Here is a 26059-nt window from a genome sequence, read left to right as displayed (position 1 = left end):
GTGGCCTGAAAGGATAACCTGGTATCTGCTCTGGCCTGGAAACAAGATACAACACTTGAGTTATAAGGATGCAACAAAAGAGCCAATTGAAGCTAAATGATGTCATCATACAGCGGCAGAATTTTTCCATAATTATTCCTACTAATATTTTACACTAATACAGTAACAATAGTCAGTATATTGCTATTCTGTTATTGATGTGCCCCCACTGCAAGAACCCAAAGTAGTGGTTATAGTACCACCAGCTGAATACGTCATGAAAACAGACAAAGCTGTGATACACAGACTTAAATTTCCCAAAAATTTATTGACCCAAATGACGAAAGCTGCCTGCCCCATATCAGTTTTGATCCTTCCCATTACAGCCCCTCAGGTCCACTTAAATAGCTCACATTCAAACATTTTTGGGTTCAGAATTTCAAAACAACATCACTGATTTGAATACATTGGCTTGGGTTCAGAGCTCCGGCTTGGTCTGTGTGAGGTCCTAATGAGCCTCCCTACCACCTCTTGCCTTCACAGACACTATCACAGCATCGAGGTGTTCACACACTACGACCTCCTGACTCTCAACGGCACCAAGGTGGCTGAGGGCCATAAGGCCAGCTTCTGTCTGGAGGACACCTACTGCCCTGATGGTATGTCACATCCTGTCTGCTTCCTTTACATTCTAGTGCAATGCAGCACAGCTACCAGCACCTTTGCAACTAAGACTCATGGTCTCTTTACAAATCAATGTTCAGAAACAGCCAACAGAAAGTGCGAGCCCTGTTGAAAATGGTGCCCATTGCCTGTGGAATATGACTGTTACAAAGGCAGGCAGGACAATGTGTTCTTATTTTTGGTGTCAGGGTTGCACAAACGTTACGCCTGCTACAACATGGGGGAGCAGGGCATCACTGTGGGTTGCTGGGACACCTACCGTCACGACATCGACTGCCAGTGGGTGGACATCACAGACGTCAGGCCTGGGGACTACATCTTCCAGGTGAGAGGTCACCCTGGCCACAAAGAACATGCTCTGTTGCACTAATTGGAACAGGCAGGACACAATCCCAGCTGTAATTCCATGAGAACAGTACTAGTACATTAAGTTTTCAGTTGCATAGAGCAGGACTTTGGCTCTGGACTGTATGTCTATATTCCCTCTGTGTAGATTGCTTCCCTGACTGATCTTCCTAAACAGATATGAGCTATAGTCTCTTTTTTAAAAAATGTGGAGGCTTGCTTTCTCAGAGATCACATTCACGTTACGTTTTTTTTTTTTTTTTGGGTCATGGCTCAGAGGAGACCTCCCTCCTCGAGTCTTGGCAGGGCTGTGAATTTTTGGACACCTTCTTCTCTTTAATTAAACCATAACATTTTAACCATGTAAATTATTGCGGGTGAGCCCCTCTCAGGAACTCACGGACTGGCATCTCTACTTACCAGGCAGTTTTTCATGAACCCAGCTCTCAAATAAAGCAATGCCTTACATGGCAGGATCTAAGATCATGGCAACATTGCTGGGCAATTAAGCTGAAAATTCCTCTTTCTGCATCACACCCATGGCAGATTGGCAAATGGGGAGTTGTGTTTAATTACAGCGTACCTAGCTTTCAGGCCTTTTTCATTTATTTACAGAAGATGCAGCTGAGATAAATACACTCATATTTTTTGTGTTCTCAGCAGATCTTAATTACAAAGCTGCGGTGCACCCAAAGGCATTCACAGTGCAGTGTTGTGGTGATGCTTGAAGGTCAGGTCGTCCATTGGATCATGTCCATCCAGAATGAAGAATCCAAACAAAGACGCACCCAAACAAAGGCTGGACAGACTCCTCTGTTCATCATGTATGCAGTGTATTATTTAGTCTTCAAAGGGAAGAGAGTGTAGGGGGGTTATATTTATCGTGGTTTGAGAACAGATTCAACAATGTGCCATGGTCTGACAACTGAGGAACAAATTTGTCTGGTATATTGTGTCATAGACAACAGTTTTTCTCAGTTACTACGGAAGGCAATGTTGGGGAAGAAATGGAAAGGAGGGGTAAAAAAAAGAAAAAGCTCACTTTGTCACATCACAGTCAGATTAATCTGGGCCTTAATCTTGGAAATTGGCCCAGCCTTGAACCGTAACAATTTCAAATCAAAGAGCTCAATTGCGAGCTGCTCCCTCTTCGAGCAACAGTGCCGTCGCCCAAAATTTCAGAGGGCCTCCCTGTTCCCCACCATTAGGAATGCTTAATTTATCGCTGAGGAATGTCTCTGCCCAGTTTTAACAAGCGCTGTCTCAGTCGGAGGCCCATTGGCTCAAAGGACCACAAGAAACCTGGCAAAAAATTAAAAGCTGTCGACAGTAATTTTGCCAAATACCCTGGCTAGCGTGTGTGTATTCACAGAATTTTGGGTAGTTGTGAGCAATTTATTTTCGGATGACGTTTGACCTGTGTTTAAAATGGGTATATAATTTTGAGAGCTGCCATTAAGAAAATGGTTCTGCAACATGAGCAACAAGCTGGAAGGGCAGGAAGGAATTGTTGTATCAGCAGTTATGAAACTGGTGTGAAAACAACCCCCTATTTTAGCTGGTCAGTGCATGCCGCAGGGCAAATTAAGACCTTATCTGTGCAGAGAAGACAGCACGTCATGGTATCCCAAAAACAGTATCTCCCCACTTTATCAAAAAAGTGTGTCATTCCTGAGGAATATTGTCATTGGCTGAAATATGGCCTCATTTGCATATTCCAAGAATGTAGCATTTTTGTGTCTGACATCCCTCAGATTGGCCTAATGTTCATTCCACTCCACATTACTTTCTGAATCACATTATGTAACAGCTTGTGGTTGTTTTGTAAGCGTAGGCAGTGACAATGTTAGGGCTACATGTGGGAGGCATAACTTGTACCATCCAATCCAGTCCATTAAGGCACTTTATTAATCCAGCATTTAATTCAACGCTCCTGAAACCATGGTAACCCTGGCTAACGTTCTCACATAAAACTCTTTCCTTACAGCTCACAGAGATGATAAAAAACATTTTAATTTAAATGGGTGTTGTCTTACTGTCTTCATCTGTCCATGAAATTAAACTTAAAGGCACAAAGGACATGGTGAAGTGTGCTGAATTATGTAACTTTGGCATTTTTAAACCATTCGGTGCCTATGTAGCTTCTCCTTTTGTTGTACTCTAGCTAAGCCACTTCATTTAGAGAGCTTACAATTCATTTTTGTGAAATTTAAGATGTTTTTCTATTACTGTTTTATGAATATGACTCAGTGTCTTGTGCAACTGCTCTAAAAAGTCAAAGATTACTAATTGAACCACAGCCCACATATTAAAAGCATGTCATTGGTCAATAATTGAAATCTATCCACTATATTGATTTGGCTATAGGGGCTTTGATAGCGAAACAGCCCATTAACAGCCTACAGTACTTTTTTCCCCAAAAGGATGCGCTCTTTTATTGCATGATACTTGCTACTAGGCCCACTTCTGTTCAACTCTGAAGCAATTTATCAGTTGCCTTGCCTATTCATAGCACGCAGCTAGCTTGTACCCCGACTGGGCTACACTGGATAAAATTGCCTGTGTTCTGCCCGTGTTAGGCGTGCCAGCAGAAAGGGTCTTCTCTCTGCAGAATCAAATTAAGACTGTGTGTGTGTGTGTGTCTCACTCCAGGGGAATCCAAAAATAAGAAAGAAATAATAAACCTAGAGATTCCCCCATATGGAATATGCAGTGTATTTATGTTTCCTATTGGAATATGGGAAAGTAATTTCAGCACTTTTATAGATGTGAATCAGACAGGCTATAAAAACAATACCAGCCATGGCGGCTTTTTAATGACAGGCTATCTGACAGTTTAGCTTTAATCTGCTCTTTATTCCGAATGAGCTTTTCACTGTCTTTCTCTGTCTCTTTCCAAGCTCCTGCGAAAGCATTGATATATTTGGATGGACGTGGTGCCATGAGATACTGGCCTTTTTTATGAAAAATAATGTGGAATAAAATTAAATAATCCATTGTGTTTTAAAAATTTCCATCACAGTTTTACATAAGCTTTTTAAATAAGGATATATTGTAGGCGGTCCAGTAGTTTTCCCATGGCAGTTTTAAGATAGACTGGCATATGGAAGACGGCATGGCAAAAAACCATGACGTAGATGATTTGAAGGTGGTTTTCCCTCAAAATTTTTAAACAATTATAAAAATGCTTAGAATTCTGCAATCTGACATTCTGCAATAACATAATACAAGCTTATTTTTATTGCTGATTATGCTCAGTCCACATAAAAATCAGCTGAATTCCTTTTCCACACGGTGGCCTTATTGAAATAGTCTTGACAAGTGTGCCACTGTGGCACGACAGTGGAATGACTAACCACAAAATCTGTCCTTAAGATTGTCCTCGTAACTTTCCCCCCCAAGTATGTCAATCGGATCTTTGACAGCAACAGAGGGCTCATCGGTAAAAAACTCCAGGTTTAAGATTTGAGTTGGTATTTCATGGGAGGCCAGTCGGCACTTGGTATCTCACCACTGCTGTCAAATCATGCAAGGGGTGCTTTTGTTTTGTGCATGGTTTGTCCAATGCTGAAAAGCCTACCTAGCTCTCCAAAACAGCTATCTAGTGTTTACCTGGTGTATGCTGAGTTTTCTTACAGGTCATGCATCCATGTGTGGCACATATTTTATATCATATGTCATAATGATATTGTATGCATGGCAAAAAGGTTTTCCTACAGGTGGATGTGGTCTGTTCACAGCTGGCAGATAGCTTTAGGTGGCTTTTAACTCTGTGTGACAATGTAATTTGGAGAAACCTGCCCGTTTTGAACAGAAAATGTTTTTTGAGGTCTTTGAGGTTGCAGTGGAGGGACATTAACTAATAAAAGCACACCAAGAAACATCTGGTGGATGGAACTGTCCTTTTTCCAGTGAATGTATATGAGCTCTTATTTAAAGCATGATTCTTCTAGCAGAAAATACCACAAATTGTGTTTTTCACTGGGGAACTATGAATATGGCTTGAAAATATTCACCTGTTACAGTAGCTACAGTCAGTCATTACATTTGTCTGTGCCTTAAATGCGTTAAGAGAAAAATGTGTGAATTATTGTTTACTGGTTTGTGTTCTCTGCCAGTATGAACAGGCCTTTGGTATAAAGTATGGTGTAAGCTTTAACAGGTTTGCTTTGTGCTTACCTCCTCTCACAGGTTGAGGTCAACCCCTCCTTAGACATGGCAGAATCTGACTTCATGAACAATGTGATGCGCTGCCGATGCAAGTATGACGGGAGTAGAGTCTACATGTATGGCTGTCACACAGGTGCGGTGCCGATCACACACATATACGCATGTACACGCGCATGCACACAGACACAGACACACACACACGCACATACACACATGCGCATGGTTATGCACACATGCATGAAAACACATGCACACCACAGCAGATACCTGCACATGCACACACGAAAGTGTAGAAAATACCTTCACATGCGAAGACACGTGTACAAATGCGTAGACCCACACATGCACACAGACGTACACTAGACTTCTGAAAACTCTAGAATATCACTTCCATTTTCAGGCTTATGTTACATTTGAAACTAGGCTTTCAAAGTCTCTGTGCGGTGTCCTAAGCCTGCTGTCTGGCTGTGGTCTGCAGGGGATGCATACAGCGCAGAAATCGAGGATCTGTTTGAGCACCAGCGGCAGATCACCAACAACTTCATATAGGCCGTGCCTCAGGGTGGAGCGCTGGGACACCTCGGGGTGGGGCCAGGACACAAGCTCGGCACCACAGGACGCAGTGCCTTCAGCAATGTCACAGAACGGCATCTGTCTCCCACCAAGTGCGCCACAACTCCTAGCGGCTACACACTGACGAATGAGAAAAAAAAAAAATCAAGATTCACAGAGACTTTGGGTCCACCTGTAAAGAGAACCTTTTCAGGTGGGATCCTCATGGCAACGAGAGGGACTGTTGTCACCCTGGCAACAGGTTTACTGCAGTTCACATGGCAACAGGTTTACATATCTTGGATCCAATCAAAAATGGGTTCCTCACAAACTAATTAAATACTGTTTCCTACTAATGTTTGGTTACCAACAGATATTTTGAAACTCACATCAACAAAACCAATTCCTACAAAAGACACTTAAGGCAGAACATCTATATGGAAAAAGATATATAAAAATATAAACATATCTTCAGTAGATACATTAATATATTGATATCCATAAAGTATTGATATCATTAAGTATTATATGCTGTAGCAGACAGTGGTGCCCACTGTTGGAAATGACTGGCCATTTTAGGACAAACCCCTTGGAGAGGTAAGTAAGAGAAATGGATGAGGTGGAGGAATGTTTCTGGATGTTATTTGGGACTGTAGCCTGGCCTGGATTCCTTATTTCTGGATCTGTAAAATCTGGACAATGTCGATAATGGTGCTTTTTTTGTTGTTGAGGCGCTGTTTCAACAAATTGACACACTCCCTTTAGTTCACGGTGCTTGTTGTTGTGTATGAAAATCTAGGTTTTGGAATTTTTGCAGTTTGAAATAGATGTTTTGTAATATTGCACGTGTGATGTCATGTACAGTTTTACGTATTCACAAAATAACTATCAGTAGGGCTGTAGCTTGTGTCCACTCAACAGAAGAGTTTTGTCTCTTAATCCTTTTTGGAGTTAATATCAAAGTCAATTTTTTGTAATCAAATGATGCACTTTATTTGTTAAACATCAGTATTCTGGCAGTTTGTGTATTTACTAATTGTGCCCCAGATCATACCCTGATTGATAGATAAAATAAATCCATCTAGTGTTTCAAATTTGGCCATTGGAATATTGATGAAAAAAAATCATATTTAAAGATGTTTCTTCTAACTAAATATATGGTACACTGTAGCTTTTGTTTAATCACAGATATTGCGTTTCAGGAGTGTGTTTTTTTAAAAATACACAGGCTTTTTATTGAAATTATTAACAGCTAATTAATTATTTTATGTGGTGTATGTGCTACAGATTAATTTATTTAAGGTTTGAATGAAGTTTGCCCATTTTAAGCATGGTGCATGAGATTTCTGTTCAAATTAATTGCTCAATGAAATTAATATGTACTGTATGTAAAATGGAGATTATCTGAAAGGAAAGCATTTGCTGAGAAAATGTGATGCAGTATCACCAAGCTTCAGGACCATTTTTTGGGGAAAAAAAATCATTTTAAAAATAGCTTGTTAGACAGTGCAGCTTAAATGTTCTGCCATATCAGTTTAAGTGCAAACAGCCGAGTCATAAAAATCTCAATTTCACAGCAGCATGGAAAAGTGTATAAAAACATTCTAATTAGGTTTAGGGCCATGCATTAGGGGACACTGGCCTCTCTGCTGCTAAAGCAGCCTGCCAGGGTTCACAGAGCAGGTCTGGACACAGCAATAAACCAGCTCCTTTTCCACAGAAAACACAACTGCTTTACAGCCAGCTCTACAGTACAGGAACACAAGCGTGTGTGAATTTCTGTCTTAAAGAGAACATGTTTGGCCAAAAGAAAAATAAAAATATATATATAAGCTGTTATTTATTTGTACTTTGTACAATACACAGTTGCTGTTATTGTGTTTGGTGATGTGCACCTTAATATCCATTGAACCAGAAATCCATTCCTGTTAATTACATCAAGTATATATTTTATTTGCAGCAAAATACTGTAATTATACCTTCAATCACAGTGTTATGAGCACAAATGGTATGTAATGTGTTCCTTCTATGAGTACTGATTTCTTTGCCAGTGGTTTGTGCTACCACCTTATAATATTCGTGTCCCTCCTGTCTTTCATTTGAATACTCAAAAAAGGAATGAATTAAGGCCGTGTTCTGTAACTGACTGCCTGAATACTGCTTTCATGTGGCTTTTTCTGTTACAAAGGTAAAATGAAGCCATTTCATGAATGCTTTTAGCAGAGATGTTGTGGGTTCTCCAACCCACATTGTTCACACTGCTTCCAAGAGGTCTGAACATAGCCCACTTCGTTTTGAACAAAGAGGTCAAGAGTACAGTGACACAATGGGACTCTACAATGGGGGGGGGGCACCACTACTGAACAAAGATGGATGCTTATGATATGAACAGGTCATAAACTAAACTAGTCCTACTTACTACACAAACTTAGACATTTTTATGGTAATGCTATATTTGTTTTTTTTTATATATAGTGTTTTTGTACAGTTGCTTTCGATGTATAGACAGGAGCTGTAGCTACTTCCCATATTTAATTTTGTATTACATTCTGTTTGTGAATCTCATTCTATTTTTGGTTCATATTTGCCTCCATAACTACTTCACAATATCCTGTTACTGTATGTGCATACCGACACTGTGGCCACCGCTCTGGAAAGCAGTCGCGCCAGCTACACGTTCTGTGTGACACGGCGCTCTCACACAGGAGCAACACTGGGCTGCAGGTCTTTACCCACACTGTGCACTCAGGGACTGCTGCAATCGCTTGCGTTCCTCACCTTGTCTCTTCACCTTACTCAGTCCTTGGCCGTCACTGCATCGAACAGTCCTCCCAGGAAACGGTGGCATCACGGCAAGCTTGTGCAACAGAACAAAAAAAATGTTGTTGAACCCGCAGCTGGAGGTGCAGATGAACTTCCACATCCCTAAGCTGATCAAAGTACTCCGCTCTGCGTTGCTGCTGTGTTACCAGTGTTTTTTTTGTCCTGAAGGGGTATGTGAGATGTTCCATTTGCAGAGAGGGTGGTCAGCTTGTTGTGTTCATGTTGGTTTTGCGTATGATTGCAGCAGGCCGTTGGTTCCCGGCCAGCTAACTGCCAAAACGCAGATAAGGAAACGGTGCCCAGAAACGGATTCTTCTCTTCACTGTGAATCAATAAAATCACCTGATATAAACCAAATTTATATCTTTCCTTTCTTTCCTTCATTATTGGTTATTTATGTATTGTATGTGACTTTTGATTACTAGTTGGGCTTACCCTTGTTCCTGAACTCAGATCATATCCGGTGCTGTTCATGATCGCTATCTCAAATAGCTCAGTCATCAAACTCATTTATGCATATTTTGTCAGCTACACTTTAATCCTTATCTCTCCTTTTTGTGTGTCTCTTACCTGTACATTCTCATTGGTTTCATCCTCAGTAGTTCATTCTGTATTTACCTGTTACCTTAGTCAACTGATTTAGCATTATTTTTTGTGATAATGGCTTGAGGCTACACAGAGGCTTTTAAGGTCCTTCATGCTTCACAAATCAATGTATAGCACCATTCTGGGTTCTTCATAGCAGCAACTAAACACACAGATTCATGTAGCTGTATTGCAGAAGCAAGGACTTTGCTAATACAATGACCACACAGTGTCTACATATACATTAAGTATGACTAGATTCTTTGTTTGACACATGAACAATCATTACTAAATTTGCATATTCCTATATATTTCCTATATTTCCTGCATATTCCTATATATGTAAACATAAGTTACAAGAAGGATAAGAAGTACAAAATGAGGGTCAAAAGAAACAATAGTTTCCATCTTTTGGGGTACTGAATCTTAAGTGGCAGATGAAATCTACTTGCCAGTCTACCTTACTGAATACACCTGCTGCATCTTCTGCACCTGTCAGTCAGTGTGCCGATGTCCACTGCAGTCCTTGTGGATGTGCACTTTCGCATAGGTGAGAGGGTGAACCAACATCAGGACTGCGCTCCCTATAGGTAAGTGGTAGAATTCAAAACGGAATCCACCTTTGAATGTGTAACAAACTGATTTTTTTGTTTAATTTTATACATACACACTGTAGTTTTCCTTGATCACAAAGACACCAAACCTCCAACTCCTGGAAATGTACCATTAGTACACCCCCCATCAGGTTTTTAAATATTAAGAAGCGGCAAGAGATTTTATGAAGGGAAACGTCTCGTACAACATCCAATAACAGTTTATTTAGTTATAAAATAAAAGGTTGGTTTAGCTGGTGGAACACATTATGTCACAGCCAATGCTATCTGTACTTTATTGAGAAAATAACAGAATTATGTTGAGAAAATTTGTATGGCATATGCTGTATAATCAACCTTGTTGAAATTTTTATTCACACCACTTTTGATATAAACTGTCATGCAAACTCTGCAGTCCACAATGGTCCATTCTCCCTGGACTTCCAAGAGCGAAATTTGAAACCGTTTCAAAGGCCTGACGAAATCTATGTTTCTCCAAGCTTATAACCTAATGCAAACATTTCTCATATTTGGGGGAAAAATGAGAGCCGAGGTTCAAAACGATGGCTTTCAATGCCTGATCTGATCACATGGGAATTCAAACACCCCCCCAAAGCCTCACTCCTTTCCGAAAGGTCGTGAACACTTACATTACCCTCATACTTTTTTAAAAAAAGTCTGTTTAGTTAATGTTGTCATTCTGAGAGCATGGAACTCAGTAAGGAAGAAAAACAACACCTAAAAAAATAGACAAACAGGGTACCAGGCTTGAGAGTGGGCATCTGATGTGCTCAGCACACCACTGCAAATTTTGAATAAATTTAATGGCTTATCAACAGAGATCAGAGGGTGCAGAAGTAGCCATTTCTGTAAACAGACAGCCACCCTCTGTTAGTTTTTTCTTCTTTTTTTCATGGCAGACCCACATCCTGTTTGCCAATACATGTTTTTATTTGGGAGGCCAGCGGTCTCCACCCCGGGTGCTTATGGGAATTCGGACCTACAATGTTGACTGTGTTTGCCCCAGCAGTTTCTCCAGTGAATGACAGACCTGTGGCCGTCCTCTGACTACCTGAGGACAAAGGAGTCAGCTGGACCAGGCCACTGATGCTGCTCCGCCTGCCACCCTCGACCACAACCTCCCTGCCACACAGGTCACTCGTCACCCTCCGTCTCAAGAACACCTGACAAGTAGTTGAGCCTCAATCCCAAAAAGCATTGCACGCTTGCAACCAGCTGAGTTTTACGTTTTTTATTGTTCTGATTTATGGTTATTATTACATCCTGCCACACATTCTGCTCCGTTTAACTGACACATGCTTCTCAATTGATACATAAAAGAGTGCTTCAGAGGGAGCTGTTTGAACTGTTTCGCACTTGCAGTGGTGGTTTGAGGAGTGCATCCACGGAGAACGGTATAGTTGTTTCGAGGGTGTGGAGCAAGTGAGGCATTTAGGGAACAAATAACATAAATTATTCTCCACATCCCGGGCCAGCCTAACGGCCTAACAAAGCAAAATGTATGTTTTTATATCACTGCAGGAAAAAACCTGACATTCAGGAGGGAAAATTTAGCAACAGGAAAAAGCTATTTTAGAAATCTGATGATTTATGGCCCTGGAAAAGGAATAAACTCACCACAGTCACACTGTACTTGGGAAAAGTACCTGTACAAAATACAAAGGCTGACTTAAAAAAGGAAGAACATTAGAGAAAACTCAAATCACAATGTTTCTTTTCACCGGTAGGCAGACCATGTAAGCTGAAAACAGTGGAGTTTACTGAGCTGTGGTAATACTCTAACAATGAGAGCCCACATATCAGGGGTGGTGGGTTGAGGGATCACCATTCTCCTCTTTTACCTGCTTCTCTCTCTGTCAAAAGGCAAGCAGCCAAGTGGGCTGAAAAAGGCATCACCTCAAATCAAATCCCATTTCAGTTTTAACGCGGCTGAGCAAGAATGTATTCAGTGCAGCTCCATCAGGATGAATCTGAGCAGGTAAAAGTTTTATTACTACCTCGTTCATGAATTTGCCCTCGAGTCAATACAGAAAGGTGAGATTCGCTTGTTAATAATGGGTAGGGGTATGGTCGACAAGGTCACTGATTGGGAATGTACTGTAAAAGTAAGTGTGGATGTGTATATGTGCGTGTGTATGTGCATTTCTTGAAATCATCATCTATCATGTTTCATTTGCATGTGCACGTGTGTTTGTTGAACACCTTCTCTCTCAGGGTCCCCTGTGTACGTGTGTGTGTGTGTGTGTGCGTGCGTGCACGCATGTACATGTACATGTACAAGTGCATGCCATTGTGTGTGTATGTGTGTGCATGTATATGTGCACGTGTGTGTGTGCACGTGTGGAGAAATCGTTCTCCCTCAGGTTCCATCGATCAGCTCTGAGATTTACTGCAAACAGCCCTTCAAATGAACATGCCTTGCCCTCTCTGAGCTGACAATTACAGCTATATATACTGCAGAAAATGAAAGCCGTTAAGTGCGTAGATTACAGGGTGGATCGGGCAGAGTCATTCTCTTGCCTGTAACGCAGGGCATGATTCTGCAATGCACAGAACATACCATTCCACAGAACGGGGGGAAGCCAAACACTCTGGACTCCTCTGGGGCAACTGGGGCCAGACTCACAAAGGGGTCTGGGAAGGCAGGGGGTGGTTAATTGACCCCTCACATGTTGTGCATACTCAGGAGGGATTGTCCACGTTTATGTGTCTTTAGTGACCACAGCAAAGCCCTGTTCCAGTGAGCGGGGACTCAGGGTGACTTTTGTGTTTGTACAGCCTTCCTTTTTTCCCCCGTTGTAAAATGCCAGAGGATTTAGGGGCTGAGAGAGCTGAGATGCTGACAGGGCTGAATCCCAGCTGTTTCATTACTGCGCAGGCCGCCACACTCATTTAACACCTGAGCTCTTTATTTATCTGATGTTTGTTTTCTCTCTGACGCGGGAGGTGAGGGTTGGGGGGATGGGAGGGGGGGACGGAGGTTGACCGGCTCTCAGCAACGTGCGGAGGATTCTCGAAAAGCATTCATAGATCACCAATGGCTAAATGTAGAGGATGAGAGCTCCTCAGCGTCTGTTTGCAAACCTCTGTGGCGGAGCCCTCAAAAAAATATTCCTGTTGCCCAATAACCGGGTCCTGTAAGCAAAGCTATTCTTAGTGGACGTAAAATTGTTTCCATCTCCACCATAAGAATATACATAAACTGACCTATCAAATCACCACTGTTTGTTTATCTGAGGAAAAATAAATAGCACAAATTTGTTTTTCATGAGGGGGAGAGGAAAGCTAAATCTTAAAACCTCACAAAATGATGCAGTAGGCAAATAGCTTGAAATATGGCTCCATCTAGTGGTAGGAGGCACAAATGAAGACAAACTACTGCACCACATCAGGGCACATGGGCAGTTGCCATAAACTGAACGGCCAGTCAGTGGAGTAAGGAGAGCTTCTTTGAGTGCTAACAGACCTATGAGAGAGGGACAGAAGTAAGGTTGGGAGAGGTAGTCTCAACTCTTATTCTTAAGAAATAGAGCATCTGGCAGAAAGGTTGTACCTTGAGCTTTTATGAACAGGACGTGTGAAAAAGAGGAAGTACACAGGGGTGTATTTCATTTTGCCTCCTATAGTTTGCTCCTGTCTACCCCTCGCACTCCTCGTGGGTCTGTGTTCGCTTTTCTCCCAGGGACCCAATCACAAACCTGTATGCCAGGCTCGTACTTGTCTATGGGCAGCACTGGTCTAGACAATCTCTGGTCTGTGACAGAACAGCTGCAGCAGGGTTCTAGATTATCACAGATTTTAGGCAGCACTGATTGATGTTAGATGGGATGTAGGGCAGCATTAGTCTATATTAACACAAGACTAGGGCAGCACTAGTCTAATTAGCACAGGTCTAGGGCTGCTTTGGTCTACATTATCACAAGTCTTGGGCAGCACTAGTCTATCTTAGCATAGGTGTAGGACAACACTGGCCGAGGATAGTACAGGTCTAGTGCATCACATCTCTAGGGGGAGCTCCATGGCAGTTATAAAGAAAAGGGGAATTATTTTAGATGTATTGCACTGTGGCCTATGTACATGTCTGTTTTGCTTTTCTTAAGAATAAGAATTTCCAGAATTTCAACAACTCAACGCATGCAACTTGTGGTCATTTCAATCACTCAATACTGATTTAAGCGGGAAAGTTGAATGATAGTTAATAGCCTACTACATCAGAGATAGGCCTGACAGATAAAATGAGGCAACTGCAATTCATTCACTTTTTATTTTGCTAGAATGTTATAGTTTTAGTAAGACGTAACTACGTAATGTTAGACGTTTATTGTTGCGCAACTGATTTACTAGTTCACTAGGAAGCTAGATTTTACATTAGCCTATGTACAGTAAATTCAAACTGGCTATCATGCTACTTCTAACTGCCATACCCACACACACAACTCAAAAAGATATTAACTTTTCTCATCCATAACTGGATTATTAGTTATTCATACTGTATTTAGCTTTAACTTTTGCTACTGTGTGTTGTTCTGCTGCCACGTTTCAGTGTTTGATGCACTGAACTATCTTGCAGGCATAATCAAAATTGTGCTTTTATGTATATACGGATGGAACTTCTTGCTGAGGTTCAGGGGCACACGTACTCATGAGCAACAAGGGAGAAGATGACCATGGAGATTGCCAGGATACAGGACAATACAAGAAGTGAGGAGATCACCGGTATTTTGTGTAGTCTGTTTAGTTAAGAAAAGAGCGGAAATTAGACTCCTAGGTCCCATCAACATGTTATTTGTCATGTTAAAATTGACACATGAAAAGAGAGATGAAGTACTAGTCGATAAAGCTACCAGCATTTACGTCAGCAGTTCATCCTGCCCGTGAAAACAATCACGCAGGATAAGGCTGTGACAAAATTCAGAAGAGGCGGCGGGTTATGGACGGTGCACCATTGGATGCTCAGAGTGGAGCTCACTTCGCTCCGAGGTGAAGAGGGTACACGCAATTAATGGGATTGGGAGCAGCATAGGGCTTTCCTGTTAACACGTCCTCATGTATGAAACTGTTCCCCGTAGGTAAAATCACCCAAACGCATTAAGTACAGGGCGGTTTCTAAGTAGAAAAAACCCACATTTGGTTTCACTCCAGCGGCTCGCATAATTGGAAGCATCTTGGCATGGAAATATTGTCAAGGTGGCCTGTCGATGGCGTACTTTTTCAAGGGCAGATTCAAAATTGTGGCTTCTTTCATGAGGTTGTTTCCATAGTAAAGGTGGTGTGAAATGTATGGTGCAGTCCCCTGATGTAGTTTTTTTTAATGCCTTAGGGAGAAAATCAGCCTAATTTAAACCAATGGAAAGTGTTCTTTGTTTTTCAAGAATTATTTTCTTCTCTTTGATCATGACAGTTCATGTAAGTTTTCAAGTGCATTTTGCTAATTAGGTCAATGAGAAGTGTTTCACTGAAATGTGGGACATACTTCAACAATGATATATATGTGATGTATATGTGGTGTGTACAGTATGTGAAAACATTTCCCTTACTTATTTGGGTTTTAGGGATGATGTTGTGTTTGAATGAAATTGACTTTCCTTGTTGACGCAGTTACTTTCACCTCAGTTAGACAGTCACTGTTAAGACCTAATATTTGCCATCAGAACCGCAAGAATGGACAACTATAGCAGCTAGCTTCTTCACAACAGCATTAAGAATGAAATTGCTCAGTGACAGTAAGGTTCTATAATGAAGATGGGTTTTTTAGAGTCTGTGGAGATACACTATATGGACAAAAGTATTTGGCCACACCTGTGTTTCAGGGTTTTGGCTAGGCCCCTTATCTCCAGTGAAGGGCAATCTTAATGCTTCAGCATACCAAGACATTTTGGACAATGCTATGCTTCCAACTTCGTGGCAGCAGTTTGGGGAAGGCCCTTTTCTATTCCAACATTACTGTGCCCCAGAGCACAAAGCAAGGACTATAAAGACATGGTTTGATGAGTTTGGTGTGGAAGAACTTGACTGGCCTTGCACAGAGCCCTGACCTCAACCCCATCGAGCACCTTTGGGATGAACTGGAACGGAGATTGCGAGCCAGGCCTTCCCGTCCAAAATCAGTGCCTGACCTCATAAATGCTCTACAGAATGAATGGGCACAAATTCCCACAGAAACACTCCAAAATCTTGTGGAAAGCCTTCCAAGAAGAGTGGAAGCTGTTATAGCTGCAAAAGGGGGACCAACTCCATATTAAAGTATATGTATTTGAATACAATGTCATTACAGTCCCTGTTGGTGTAATGGTCAGGCGTCCGAATACTTTTGTCCATATAGTGTATCTGTCCATAAACGTCCATGGACAGGTAAGAATGCATGGTTACATGCACCAGCCAATCAGAGACTGGCACACTGATTACTAGTTTGAGGTACACAATTGTGAGAGTTGCACGAACAATAATGGTATTGGACTACCATGTGCTGCATAGGGCACTGCATTTTAATTGAGCTCAGCCATTAATCTCTGCCATTTCACTGATTCCCACTTAAATAAAATAGGATTTGTGGATACCTACATAAGAAAAAAGACCTTAGATTAATTATGAGAGGCACGATTAGAAATATTTCCATTGCATGTGGTACAAGTTCCCCGTTCCTGTGCTGTTGAATCAAAATCTTCTACTGTTTTATAATAAAAGATATTAAGCATTAAATCCAGTCACACAAATTTACTTTATAAACCCAAAATAGGAAAACTGACAAAAAGGATCAGCTGCGTCTGTGTGATCTATGTTTGGGTGATCTGCAATATTGCAGTATCTGTATAATCACAGTACCTTTATAATCTGTGTTTGAGTGATCTGCAGTATTACAGTATCTGTATAATCGCAGAACCTTTATAATCTGTATTTGGGTGATCTGCAGTATTGCAGTATCTGTATAATCGCAGAACCTTTATAATCTGTGTTTGTGTGATGTGCAGTATCTGTACAATCTGTGTTTGTGTGGCTGGATGACTTGAATGGTCAGCCATCATCATCACCGAAGTTCTGAACTGTCTCCCTAAAATGAAGAATGGATCAATATGGGAGGGAGGTGGTGCTTAAAGAGCACCAGGGACTATCCAATGTAAAAAAAAATGCAGTTTAACTTAAAATGATTATTTACATGAATTTGCTGATTGAATTTGAAGTTGATTATAGGTTTTCTACTAAGAAAAGCAAAAAGGTATTTGAAGATGCATCAGGGAAAGTGTTTCTCTGTACGCGACAAGCACAGTCAATGGCGTGCTACTAAATGCCGGGCGCCTCTGACTGCTTCCCATATGGATCATTTTCACAGAAAAACTGGCATTTTAAGGATGCTATGCAGGACAACTGACATCTTTGTAGGAGGAGGAGCTTCAGACAGAGGGGGCGGCTGAGTCATGGACAGAGACACCCACTATTGGACACCAGAATAAGCCTGCTGCACACATGCTGTCCACTTATTGGACATCTAAGCATCTTTGCCAGCCAATGCAAAATGCCAATGCTGCTTTTTTTTTTAATTTATGTAAGGATCACTACCATTCGATGCTGCCCTGAGCCAACTTATCTATCTGACGTATTGTTATAGTGCTGTCCTTTCCGGCAGCGACTTTATTGCTATTTATGCTAGCGTGACCTCCGATTAGAGGTTGCGGCTTTCCCTTGCTTTCACCTGTCGACTGTGGGTGATGAATTGTTGCTGTCCAGCTCTGGTATTCTGAGGCTCAGTAATAATGGTCCAAAGAGGCACCAAGGCTCAGGTCACTTCCCTGATGCTGCTCGATGCTGCCGGACACTACTGAACACCACTGAGCACCAACTTCTCTCACACTATAAAATACCTGCTAGGTGTGATTAAAGCCTCTTCGTTTCACTTCCCCCTGGACTGGATTGGTTGGATTGGTTCACAGTGGTGTCTGTTATGCACTGCCCCACCCCTCAAACCCCTCAAAGGGAGTATCTTGATGTCTGTTGCTGGATGGAGTCTTGCCATCGCCTGCGAAGTGTAACCCGGGGACAAGCACTTAAAGTAATGATGAGGCCAAAAGTCAGATCTAGGGCTCATGGGGGGCTTGGAGGGAGCATAAACCTCTGAAATGTGGGACAACTTGTTCTGACACAACTCCAGCTCTGCCTCCAGGGCAGACATAATAGTCAAACCCAGGCTCCAACACTGATCCTGTCTTTTTCCTACCAGCTTTTAGTGAATGTGGAAACCTTTGGTTTACTGTGTGTTTAATACCTTTAATAATGAAGAGATTATGCTAGCCACATGTGGGGTGACACCTGTCAACACAGCAGTCCTTTACAGTTCTACACAATATGATTCCATACAAATTGAACCAACTACTTGTGGCCAAAAATCCAGTGAAGGTGCAATGGCACTGCTAAATGGTAAAAGATTTTCTAAATTATAACTTAAGAATTCTAAAGTGAAAAACAGGAGTCAACGCGAACAAACTACCTTTGCACATTGAATTCCAATCAAAATTAATTGATGTTCATTAGATTTGTATCAACAGAAGCTTGTTCACACATCAAAGGCACATCAAAGGGATTCAGTGTGACTTGTAGTGTGGGAACGGTCCGGTGCCTCGGAATTAGGGTCAGGGACTAACTCCTCAGGTCACAGCGAGGTCAATAACGGACATTAATCACGTTTGTGGGAAAAAGACATAATACATCAGGAATGTCTCAATCAAATAATTTCTTCTGTCAATGAAATTAAATTAAATGCACACTGCTTTTGGCTAACCCTGCTCAATAAAGACATGGGAAAATATTTCAGCCATCATGAATGCCTGGCCAACTAGCAGACTGAAAAAAAAAAACATGTACTGGAGCTAGCTGAGTGTTTTCAAGCATCTGTTCAGTAAACACCACGTTGCCTCAGTCTGGAGACTGCCAGCTCACCCACTCAACAAGACAAGCGCCCAGATGCTTTTGGGATGAAAATAAACATTATAATTCCTTACTTACACATTGGATTGCTAATTTAGTAATAAAATCCCTAAAACAACATAGCTGCAGTTATTTCTACAAATACCAAATTAGAAACATATTTCTAAAAATACTGATCCATTTATGCTGTGTTTGTGGTTAATTTTTTTTCATGTAATACATGGTGCTAAAATCAAACTATGATGTCAATAATTTGAAGTACAGTATGTGGTAACACGGTAATAAACTGTTTCACTGTATACAGCAATTTCTCTGTCAGTCCTTCCACGTGATGTCCTGCTTGTGTTGTTTTTGTCTTCCTGTCTGTTAGTGTGGGTGTGTCATTTGTTTGGTTTTTTTTTTTTTTTTTTTTGCGTGCATGTGCATGTGCTTTTGTTTTTGTTTTCAGCCCATCGCCCCGCCTCCTGTCCTGCCTATCTGCCCTGCTGCCACACCCACCACCTGAAGCCCGCCCTGCGTACCTGTTCCCTGTTAGCTCATCATCAGTCTGTGTGTTTATACCCCTCTATCTGCTCTGTTTCTCTGCCAGTTCGTCACGGTATTTCAGTCTGTTTCATTCCCGCCTGTTTGTCTTTTGCTCACTCTGTTTTTTTTTTTATATATACCTTCTGCCTGTTTCGTTTCATTTTGACCCTTGTCTTGTGTTTTGGATTTTCTGCTCATGGATTCTCTGGTTTTGACTTGGACTGTTCTGTTACTGCGATTTTTGAATTTCCTCAAATAAACGCCTGGTTTGTCATCCCGGTCTGCGCCTGGGTCCTTCTACCTGAAAGCCTGACACTGTAGGGATATCCTGTTCTTGAAGCAGTCTAATGTAACCACACCCAAGTCTGTGTGTTTAAGCAAAGCTCACAAATAAATACGTAACACTGGGTCTGGGTTCTCAGACATTTGTGAATTTAGTCTGTAACTATAGGCACATAGAATCTATTGCATACCTACATAGTAACAACAATATACATAGTGGTTGTTACATTGTCAACATTGTGACCATTGTGTCTGAACAAGTAGTTACACAAGCCACAGCATTTAATAATTTTGAATACTATGTAACTATGCACATGTGCAAAATTGAAATGTAAATAAATGCCAGAATATATAAACGTACATTCAGCTCCCAAAATTCTACACTTCTACAACAGGGAATGCACAAAACCCCCGCATAATACTAATACAATAATCCTATATAATAATACTGATATACTGTAGGCTCGATCTCACAAGTTAATAGTTGCCAGTTCACTGCTAATCTGTTACTACAACAGACTCTCCATATAAATCTATGCACTCAATTGAAGTAGATTTGAGTCATTCTCAACATTTTGGTGACAGAACAGAGAGGGAACAGACAGATATACTGTAGTTTGTTTTTTGATCCTCAGAACATAAGCTATGCTGATGTTTCCCCCAGATGGGCAAAATGCTGTTTTTTTTTTGCCAAGGAGAAGAGAACTCTGTCACAGCAGTGATAAGCAACCACACTCCTGCTTCTCGATTCATTTCTCGATGCTGATAAGCGCTGAAGAGTATGTTTAGGGAAAGCGCACAAAGTGACGGATTGCCCGATACTGCCTGTTTTCCCCTGCATACATAATAAATCCTTTTTGATGCAGAGCTCTTACTGGCTGACTAACGTTGCCCCTAAGTAAAACAGTGATGTGACACTCATTCCTCCCAGTAGCACACTTCTTGTTTTTTATTTCCCCACATTGGTTTTTTCTGCGCAACATTAAAACCCAGATTGGCATCTGGCTGTGCCTTTGAAGCATTTGTAATTCAGCTCTGTCAGACCCTCTTGGGGTCTGTTTTCAAAGACTTGCGGAGTTTTCCAGAAAATTAAACTAATTTTACTGTCCTGATATGTACGGACGTTAAATGATAATCATGAGGTAACGTGATCGTTTTCTTGAAAACCACCTAAGGTGGCTACTGTTTTCTGATGGAAACCAGTGGGACATCTCTTTGTTAATATTATGTGGGGAGGCCACGTTCAGGAGATGTGGGGTTCCAGGTTAGCCCTGCAACACTGCTGGCCAATGCACTGCACATATAAACCACAGGAAGGAGAAATATTTACAAAAAACACATGATTTATTTTAAATAATACAACACTAAACAGAGACCCTAAGAACAGTCACAAGTGAATCAACTGCCGACACCCAAATCTGACTCCTCAGCAGGAGCCACAAACCTGTATATAATGAGCCCTAAATCTGGCAGGTGGGGCTCGTTAAGACAGATAATGCACACACAATTACAGTTAACCTGTTTTGAATGCAGTTTATGCAGTGCAGATCTATTATTACTGAATCAGTGATTTAGAAAAGGATCCTCCATTAAACTTACAAACACTCAACAATGTGAAACAATTAATATGAGAAAGGCAGTCCTACCTAAGTGTCTAGCAATGGCGCCTCCCACTATACAAGTCAAGCAGGGCTTCCTGGTGTGTATGAGAGATGTTGTTAGCTGGACTGCACTTCCCATAGCTGCCTTGGTTTCTGCCCTAAGCTTATGTAGGACCCCAGAGCATGCCCTTGGGTCCTAAGATTATGCTTTCTCTTTTGATGTGGTCTCTTCTGATCACTTTGTTGCTACCTGCCCATTACGAAGGTCCCCATTATTGCTCAGGACGGCAATCCCTTTTTCTGTGTCCTTTAAGGTTGACAGGTTGGGCTCCATGGTCTTGTTATTCCAGCAGGACCTAGTTTTGGGTTTACCTGGGGCTCCTGGGGGTGGCTATGTCCTGCTCCCCCCTGTTTTTACTGTGTTTTGCCAAAAACTGAGGCAAATGCCATCCTCTCAGAGTATTCCCTAAGCACTGTAACTCAATTAAATATCCTGTTCATAATGCACTTCCCACCCCTAAAAGACTCACTCCAATTAGCATTAATTTGCCCAAACAATCTCACTGTGCTTTAAGGATCATAATTACAGATATTACCACAGTTTAGTTTATGTATTCGATAGCTTTAAACATGATCTTTTTTGAAAAAAAAAGGGTTTTCAATGAACTGTTCATTGCTGTTTGAAAGGGAATTTATGGTTGTTTGTACTGAGATCAATCAGCTCAGGAAAGGATGGTAATTAATACGGAGGGGGGTGGGATGGTGCTCTCTCCCCCCTCGCAACCCCCTTTCCCCCGTCCGCCTCGTTATTCATCTCCCCTGTCAGGCTGTTGCTCTGATTATGGATGTCATACAGCAATTCACCGCTTGGGGATCAATATCCCTGAAATTAAACAAAAAATGAATTTCCGCAGTCGGCCGCACTCTTAAGCCAGCTGTCCCTATTTGGAGCATGGCTGATTACTATCCCCCCCCAGCAGAAATACTGATCTGCCTGGTGGGAAAGAACTAGGGGGGAAAGTAGGGGGCAAAATGGACTTGAGGAACAGGACAGCAGGTAAAAGCAGAGCCATGGGGGTCAGGAGCGGCCCTCTTAACCGTGAGTGAGCAGCATCGGCTCAAGATGGAGTCAGAACCGCGGGAAGCCACCCAGCTGGGCCTGATGATGGAGCCCTGACTCCGGGACCCCCTCGGATCGATAATCTATTAGCACCCAAATGAGCGCGATGGGCCGAACGTCGGCCTCGTCGGAGCGTTTCATTTCCATGTGAAATGATGTGTCTCGCATGAGCTCTCGCGGCTCTGCCGTTTGGCGCGACGGGGCGGGAGCTGGAGGCAGCGCTGTGTTCCGCCGGAATTTCCGCATGCCATGCCGTTAACCCACCGCGGGCTGCTCCGGTCCGGCCAAAAGAGATGCTTTTCCCAGAAATGAGGACAGCAAAGTCCAATCAAAGCCTAGGAGCACACAAGGGACGATAAAACAGTCAAATTGATTTTTAGAGATGGACTCAGGAGTGAAAGCTAAGCACAGCGGGAGGATGGGAAAACAGACAAGATGAAGCAATGGTTCCTATGAGTCCCCTTTTTATCAGAGCTATTCAATATAAAGTGAATGATCCTCTGTCTCACTTGACCTCCTAGCTTTGGTAGAGAGTGCTAAGCATAATCTTCTGATTGTATTAGTGAGGGAGCCAAGACTAATCACTGTCCAAGACCCTCCCCACCCCCTCACCGCAAACTCCCCCATTGACAGATCCAGCCTGAAACTCTACCTGCTCTTGTCCGAACACCCCTTCACCAGGTGCGGACAAATCGCTTTGTCTCTGAGGAAGATCAATCGATCTGAAATTAATGTTTGTGATCCGTGAGGGAGATGACACGGAAGTCAGCCGGCTCCACCTAGCCTTGACACCAACTCTCCATCTTTGCATAATAAGTTTCGTTTGTTTTACTTGAAGGCGTAACCTGTCCCCCGGGAGATTCAAGGGCAAGCGGCCTGATTTATGACCTCCTCTCTGCCCCTTGGTAATGCGAGGAGGCTTTACACCTCGAAAGAACATGGAATCAAAAATAAACATCGCTGAAAAAAAGTGCTGCTGGAGCCTGCGGAAGTCCTTCTTTTGTTTACGGAACATGGAGAACAGAGTCCCAATTTACATTCGCATTAGAACGGGCGTCTTTCTTTCAATATTTTCTGACATTGATAAATGAGAAGTAAGTTTTGTTTTGTCACAGTTCTTCTCATGTAGGTGGGTGGACTTGCCACAGCTTGACTTTTTTCAAAATAAATTTAAAAAAAATTATAATTTGAGTGCATGCTCACCCTGGCTTGATACAAGCATCAACACTACAAGAAATAGATCAGTTAATGAGCGCATAATGAGCACCTACTGTACTGTGACAAAGTTGCACTGTGAAAATGTCTGTCAAATCCACACTTTAGGGATCAAGGTAAAAACCCAGGAAATAGAAGTCTCCCATCATGAGCACCTAATTAAATTTAAACAGATGGACAAATAAGCAGTCCTACCAGCCACCTCTATTTTCCATCCACTTAACCTCTCAAAGAGAATATATTAATAACACTATAACATTTTGTCTTGCTTTGTAAAACGTACAGTATATGGTTGAGATGTGGTTCTTGAATGAACTTATAACCCGTTGAGGTGGGGATTTTAATTGCCTCGTTAAAGACGTGATGACAATTCAAAGGGAAGAAAGTTATATGTGGTTAATATGTGATTTATAGTTCCATAAATAAAAATGGCATTGCTCAGCCTTAACTGCAGCTATACTGTACCACCCTGTAACCTGAGCCAGTAGGGGGCAGTCTTCCCTGTGCACTCTACAGGAAACCAATCCCTGAGTGCAGTGACAGTGACACTATACTGTAGGAGGTGCTCTTTTCGATGAGACATTATACGAAGGTCCCGACTCTCTGTGACCAAGAGAGGTTTCATGGCACTGACTGGAAAGAGTATGGGCTTTCATTGCTAAAAAGGCTCTTCTCATCTCAGCATCTAATAACCTCCTGAGATAATTGACTAAATAATTCCCTCCCCCACATCATCACTGCAAAAGAGAATTCTCAATTGCCAATCCTGCCTAATACAATAAAGGTTAAATACAAAAAAAAAAAATTTGAAAACTTAACTATTCAAAGCAACCAAGTCTCTCTAGGTAAATTTTTCAAATAGTTTTCAAACCTTTTTGGAAAACTTTATTTAAAGCTTAGTTAAACACTGCACCTTTCAAATAAAATTACATTCATAATTTGATATTCATTATCAAGTTATAGTGTAGCTTTACACTAAATACACTACACTAAGTAAAACTGTAACTTTGATTTACCAAGCTTCTTTCAGCAGTCCCATTCCTCTTCAAAATGTAAACAAGCCTGCCAATGAGTAGAGGGTCTATGACATCATCAAATCTTTCATGGGTGGATATATATATATAGTATGCCTAAAATCTCCATCTGAGAACAGGTTTCATTTCTGTGTGATACTCTGTATGAGGGTTGTCATTAAACCTTCATCGTACATTCAACATTCATTCTAGAAATAGTATTGGTTTCCTACAGCTGAATTCATGATGCACCAAACAGTCACCATACAGCACAGTGTTAATAGATGAAAAAACAATCCAAGGCAACAGTAGCTTTAGGTATGACTACTCAGTAAACCTCACTGGACTTTTCTATCATTGTGTGAGGTTCATTTCTCATAAAACACCATTTTCTATTCTAAAGCAAACTTCCCGCATAGCTCACGCTACACTTCATTAACACAGTGGGTTATACACAAAACATCATCCTTAGATTGACGCTTAATATCGCACCATTAATGAACAAACTGCCCTATAAGTAACATGTTTTATGCTGTCTTCATTCCAAGTGGATGCAGGTACTTCAAAAAGAAACGTTCACATTTTGGTAGGAGACTCTCATTTACCCTGCATTTCAAACACCTGCATGAGGGAGATCATTCAAAACTATTTATTTACTTTACTTCCTGAGATCAGCTCTGAAGAACAAGCACTATTAAGTCAGCCAATCAATACGCGAACATCAGTGTTGTTTTCTCTTGTCCACACAATAGATTTATTCTTGCTGCCAGAAAGGCATAAATCACATATTCATACATTAAATTAAAAAAATAAAAGATTGATGGCAGTGGGAAGTGCGCTTACAGATCCCAGTGATGTAAAAAAGAGGAAATATTAACCAGACTGCCAGGTGAGGATATCGAAAACTCATTTCTTTTACACTTTTAAATGTGATTGCTGATTCCTCAACATTTTCAACAGCAGAGAAAGTTTTAAGGTGCATGCTGGGACAAGGGGTATTACAATGTATAATATACTACTACCACTTCTACTACTACAACTAATAATAATAATGTTATTCAGATTTTATTATTCTAAATGAGTATTGCAAAATTGCTTTGCTATGCCAATGAAAAAACTACTGACAATGGCACAATAACAGAAACATATGACCTGTTACACTAGCACGTGGACTGTACAGCTTTTCACACGGGACAAATCCATTTACAAGCTTTGAAAAATGTAGTGTCAAGGCAATTCTCATCCATTATCCTAAAGCACATTTTCCAGCCTCAAACCTTTATTGTCCTGTTCTGTTACCATGATGTTGGGAAAAAGAAATTCTAAAAAGGTAAATAAGAAAGTGGTCTATTGTAGAATGACACCTTTTGTGATATACACAGATTATGTCATGCAATGCAAGGGCCGGTTCTGGCTGGTGCGTTTCTGGAGAGGGAGAATTATGGGCTACATTCATCAGTCCACTGGCACCGTATGTGCAGCTAGGGGAATGTGCCAAGGACGTTTTGGATAGATGTCAGGGAAGGTGATATACAGTTCACTTGCATCTCACTTTTCCCAATCCTAGGCTTCTCTGAAAGGGGTCGTGTGACACACAAAGGTCATCCTATACAGCGGTCAAAGGTCTCCGTACCA

General features: G+C 41.5%; 1 protein-coding gene across 1 annotated transcript in view; it reads left to right on the top strand.

The window, feature by feature from the left end:
* The window catches only part of loxl4 (lysyl oxidase-like 4), a 33635-nt gene extending 27136 nt beyond the window's left edge, over positions 1 to 6499 (top strand). Inside the window, exons 12-15 of the mRNA XM_036546645.1 lie at positions 523 to 638; positions 852 to 988; positions 5200 to 5311; positions 5657 to 6499. Coding sequence (XP_036402538.1) covers positions 523 to 638; positions 852 to 988; positions 5200 to 5311; positions 5657 to 5727 — 436 coding nt within the window. The 3' untranslated portion in view covers positions 5728 to 6499. The remainder of the gene's footprint in view (positions 1 to 522; positions 639 to 851; positions 989 to 5199; positions 5312 to 5656) is intronic.
* The last annotated feature ends 19560 nt before the right edge of the window (positions 6500 to 26059 follow it).

The sequence above is a fragment of the Megalops cyprinoides genome, chromosome 15, assembly GCF_013368585.1.
Source record: "Megalops cyprinoides isolate fMegCyp1 chromosome 15, fMegCyp1.pri, whole genome shotgun sequence".
Taxonomy (NCBI): domain Eukaryota; kingdom Metazoa; phylum Chordata; class Actinopteri; order Elopiformes; family Megalopidae; genus Megalops; species Megalops cyprinoides.
Note: the sequence above shows the minus strand (reverse complement) of the source record. Positions and strands in the feature narration are given on the sequence as shown.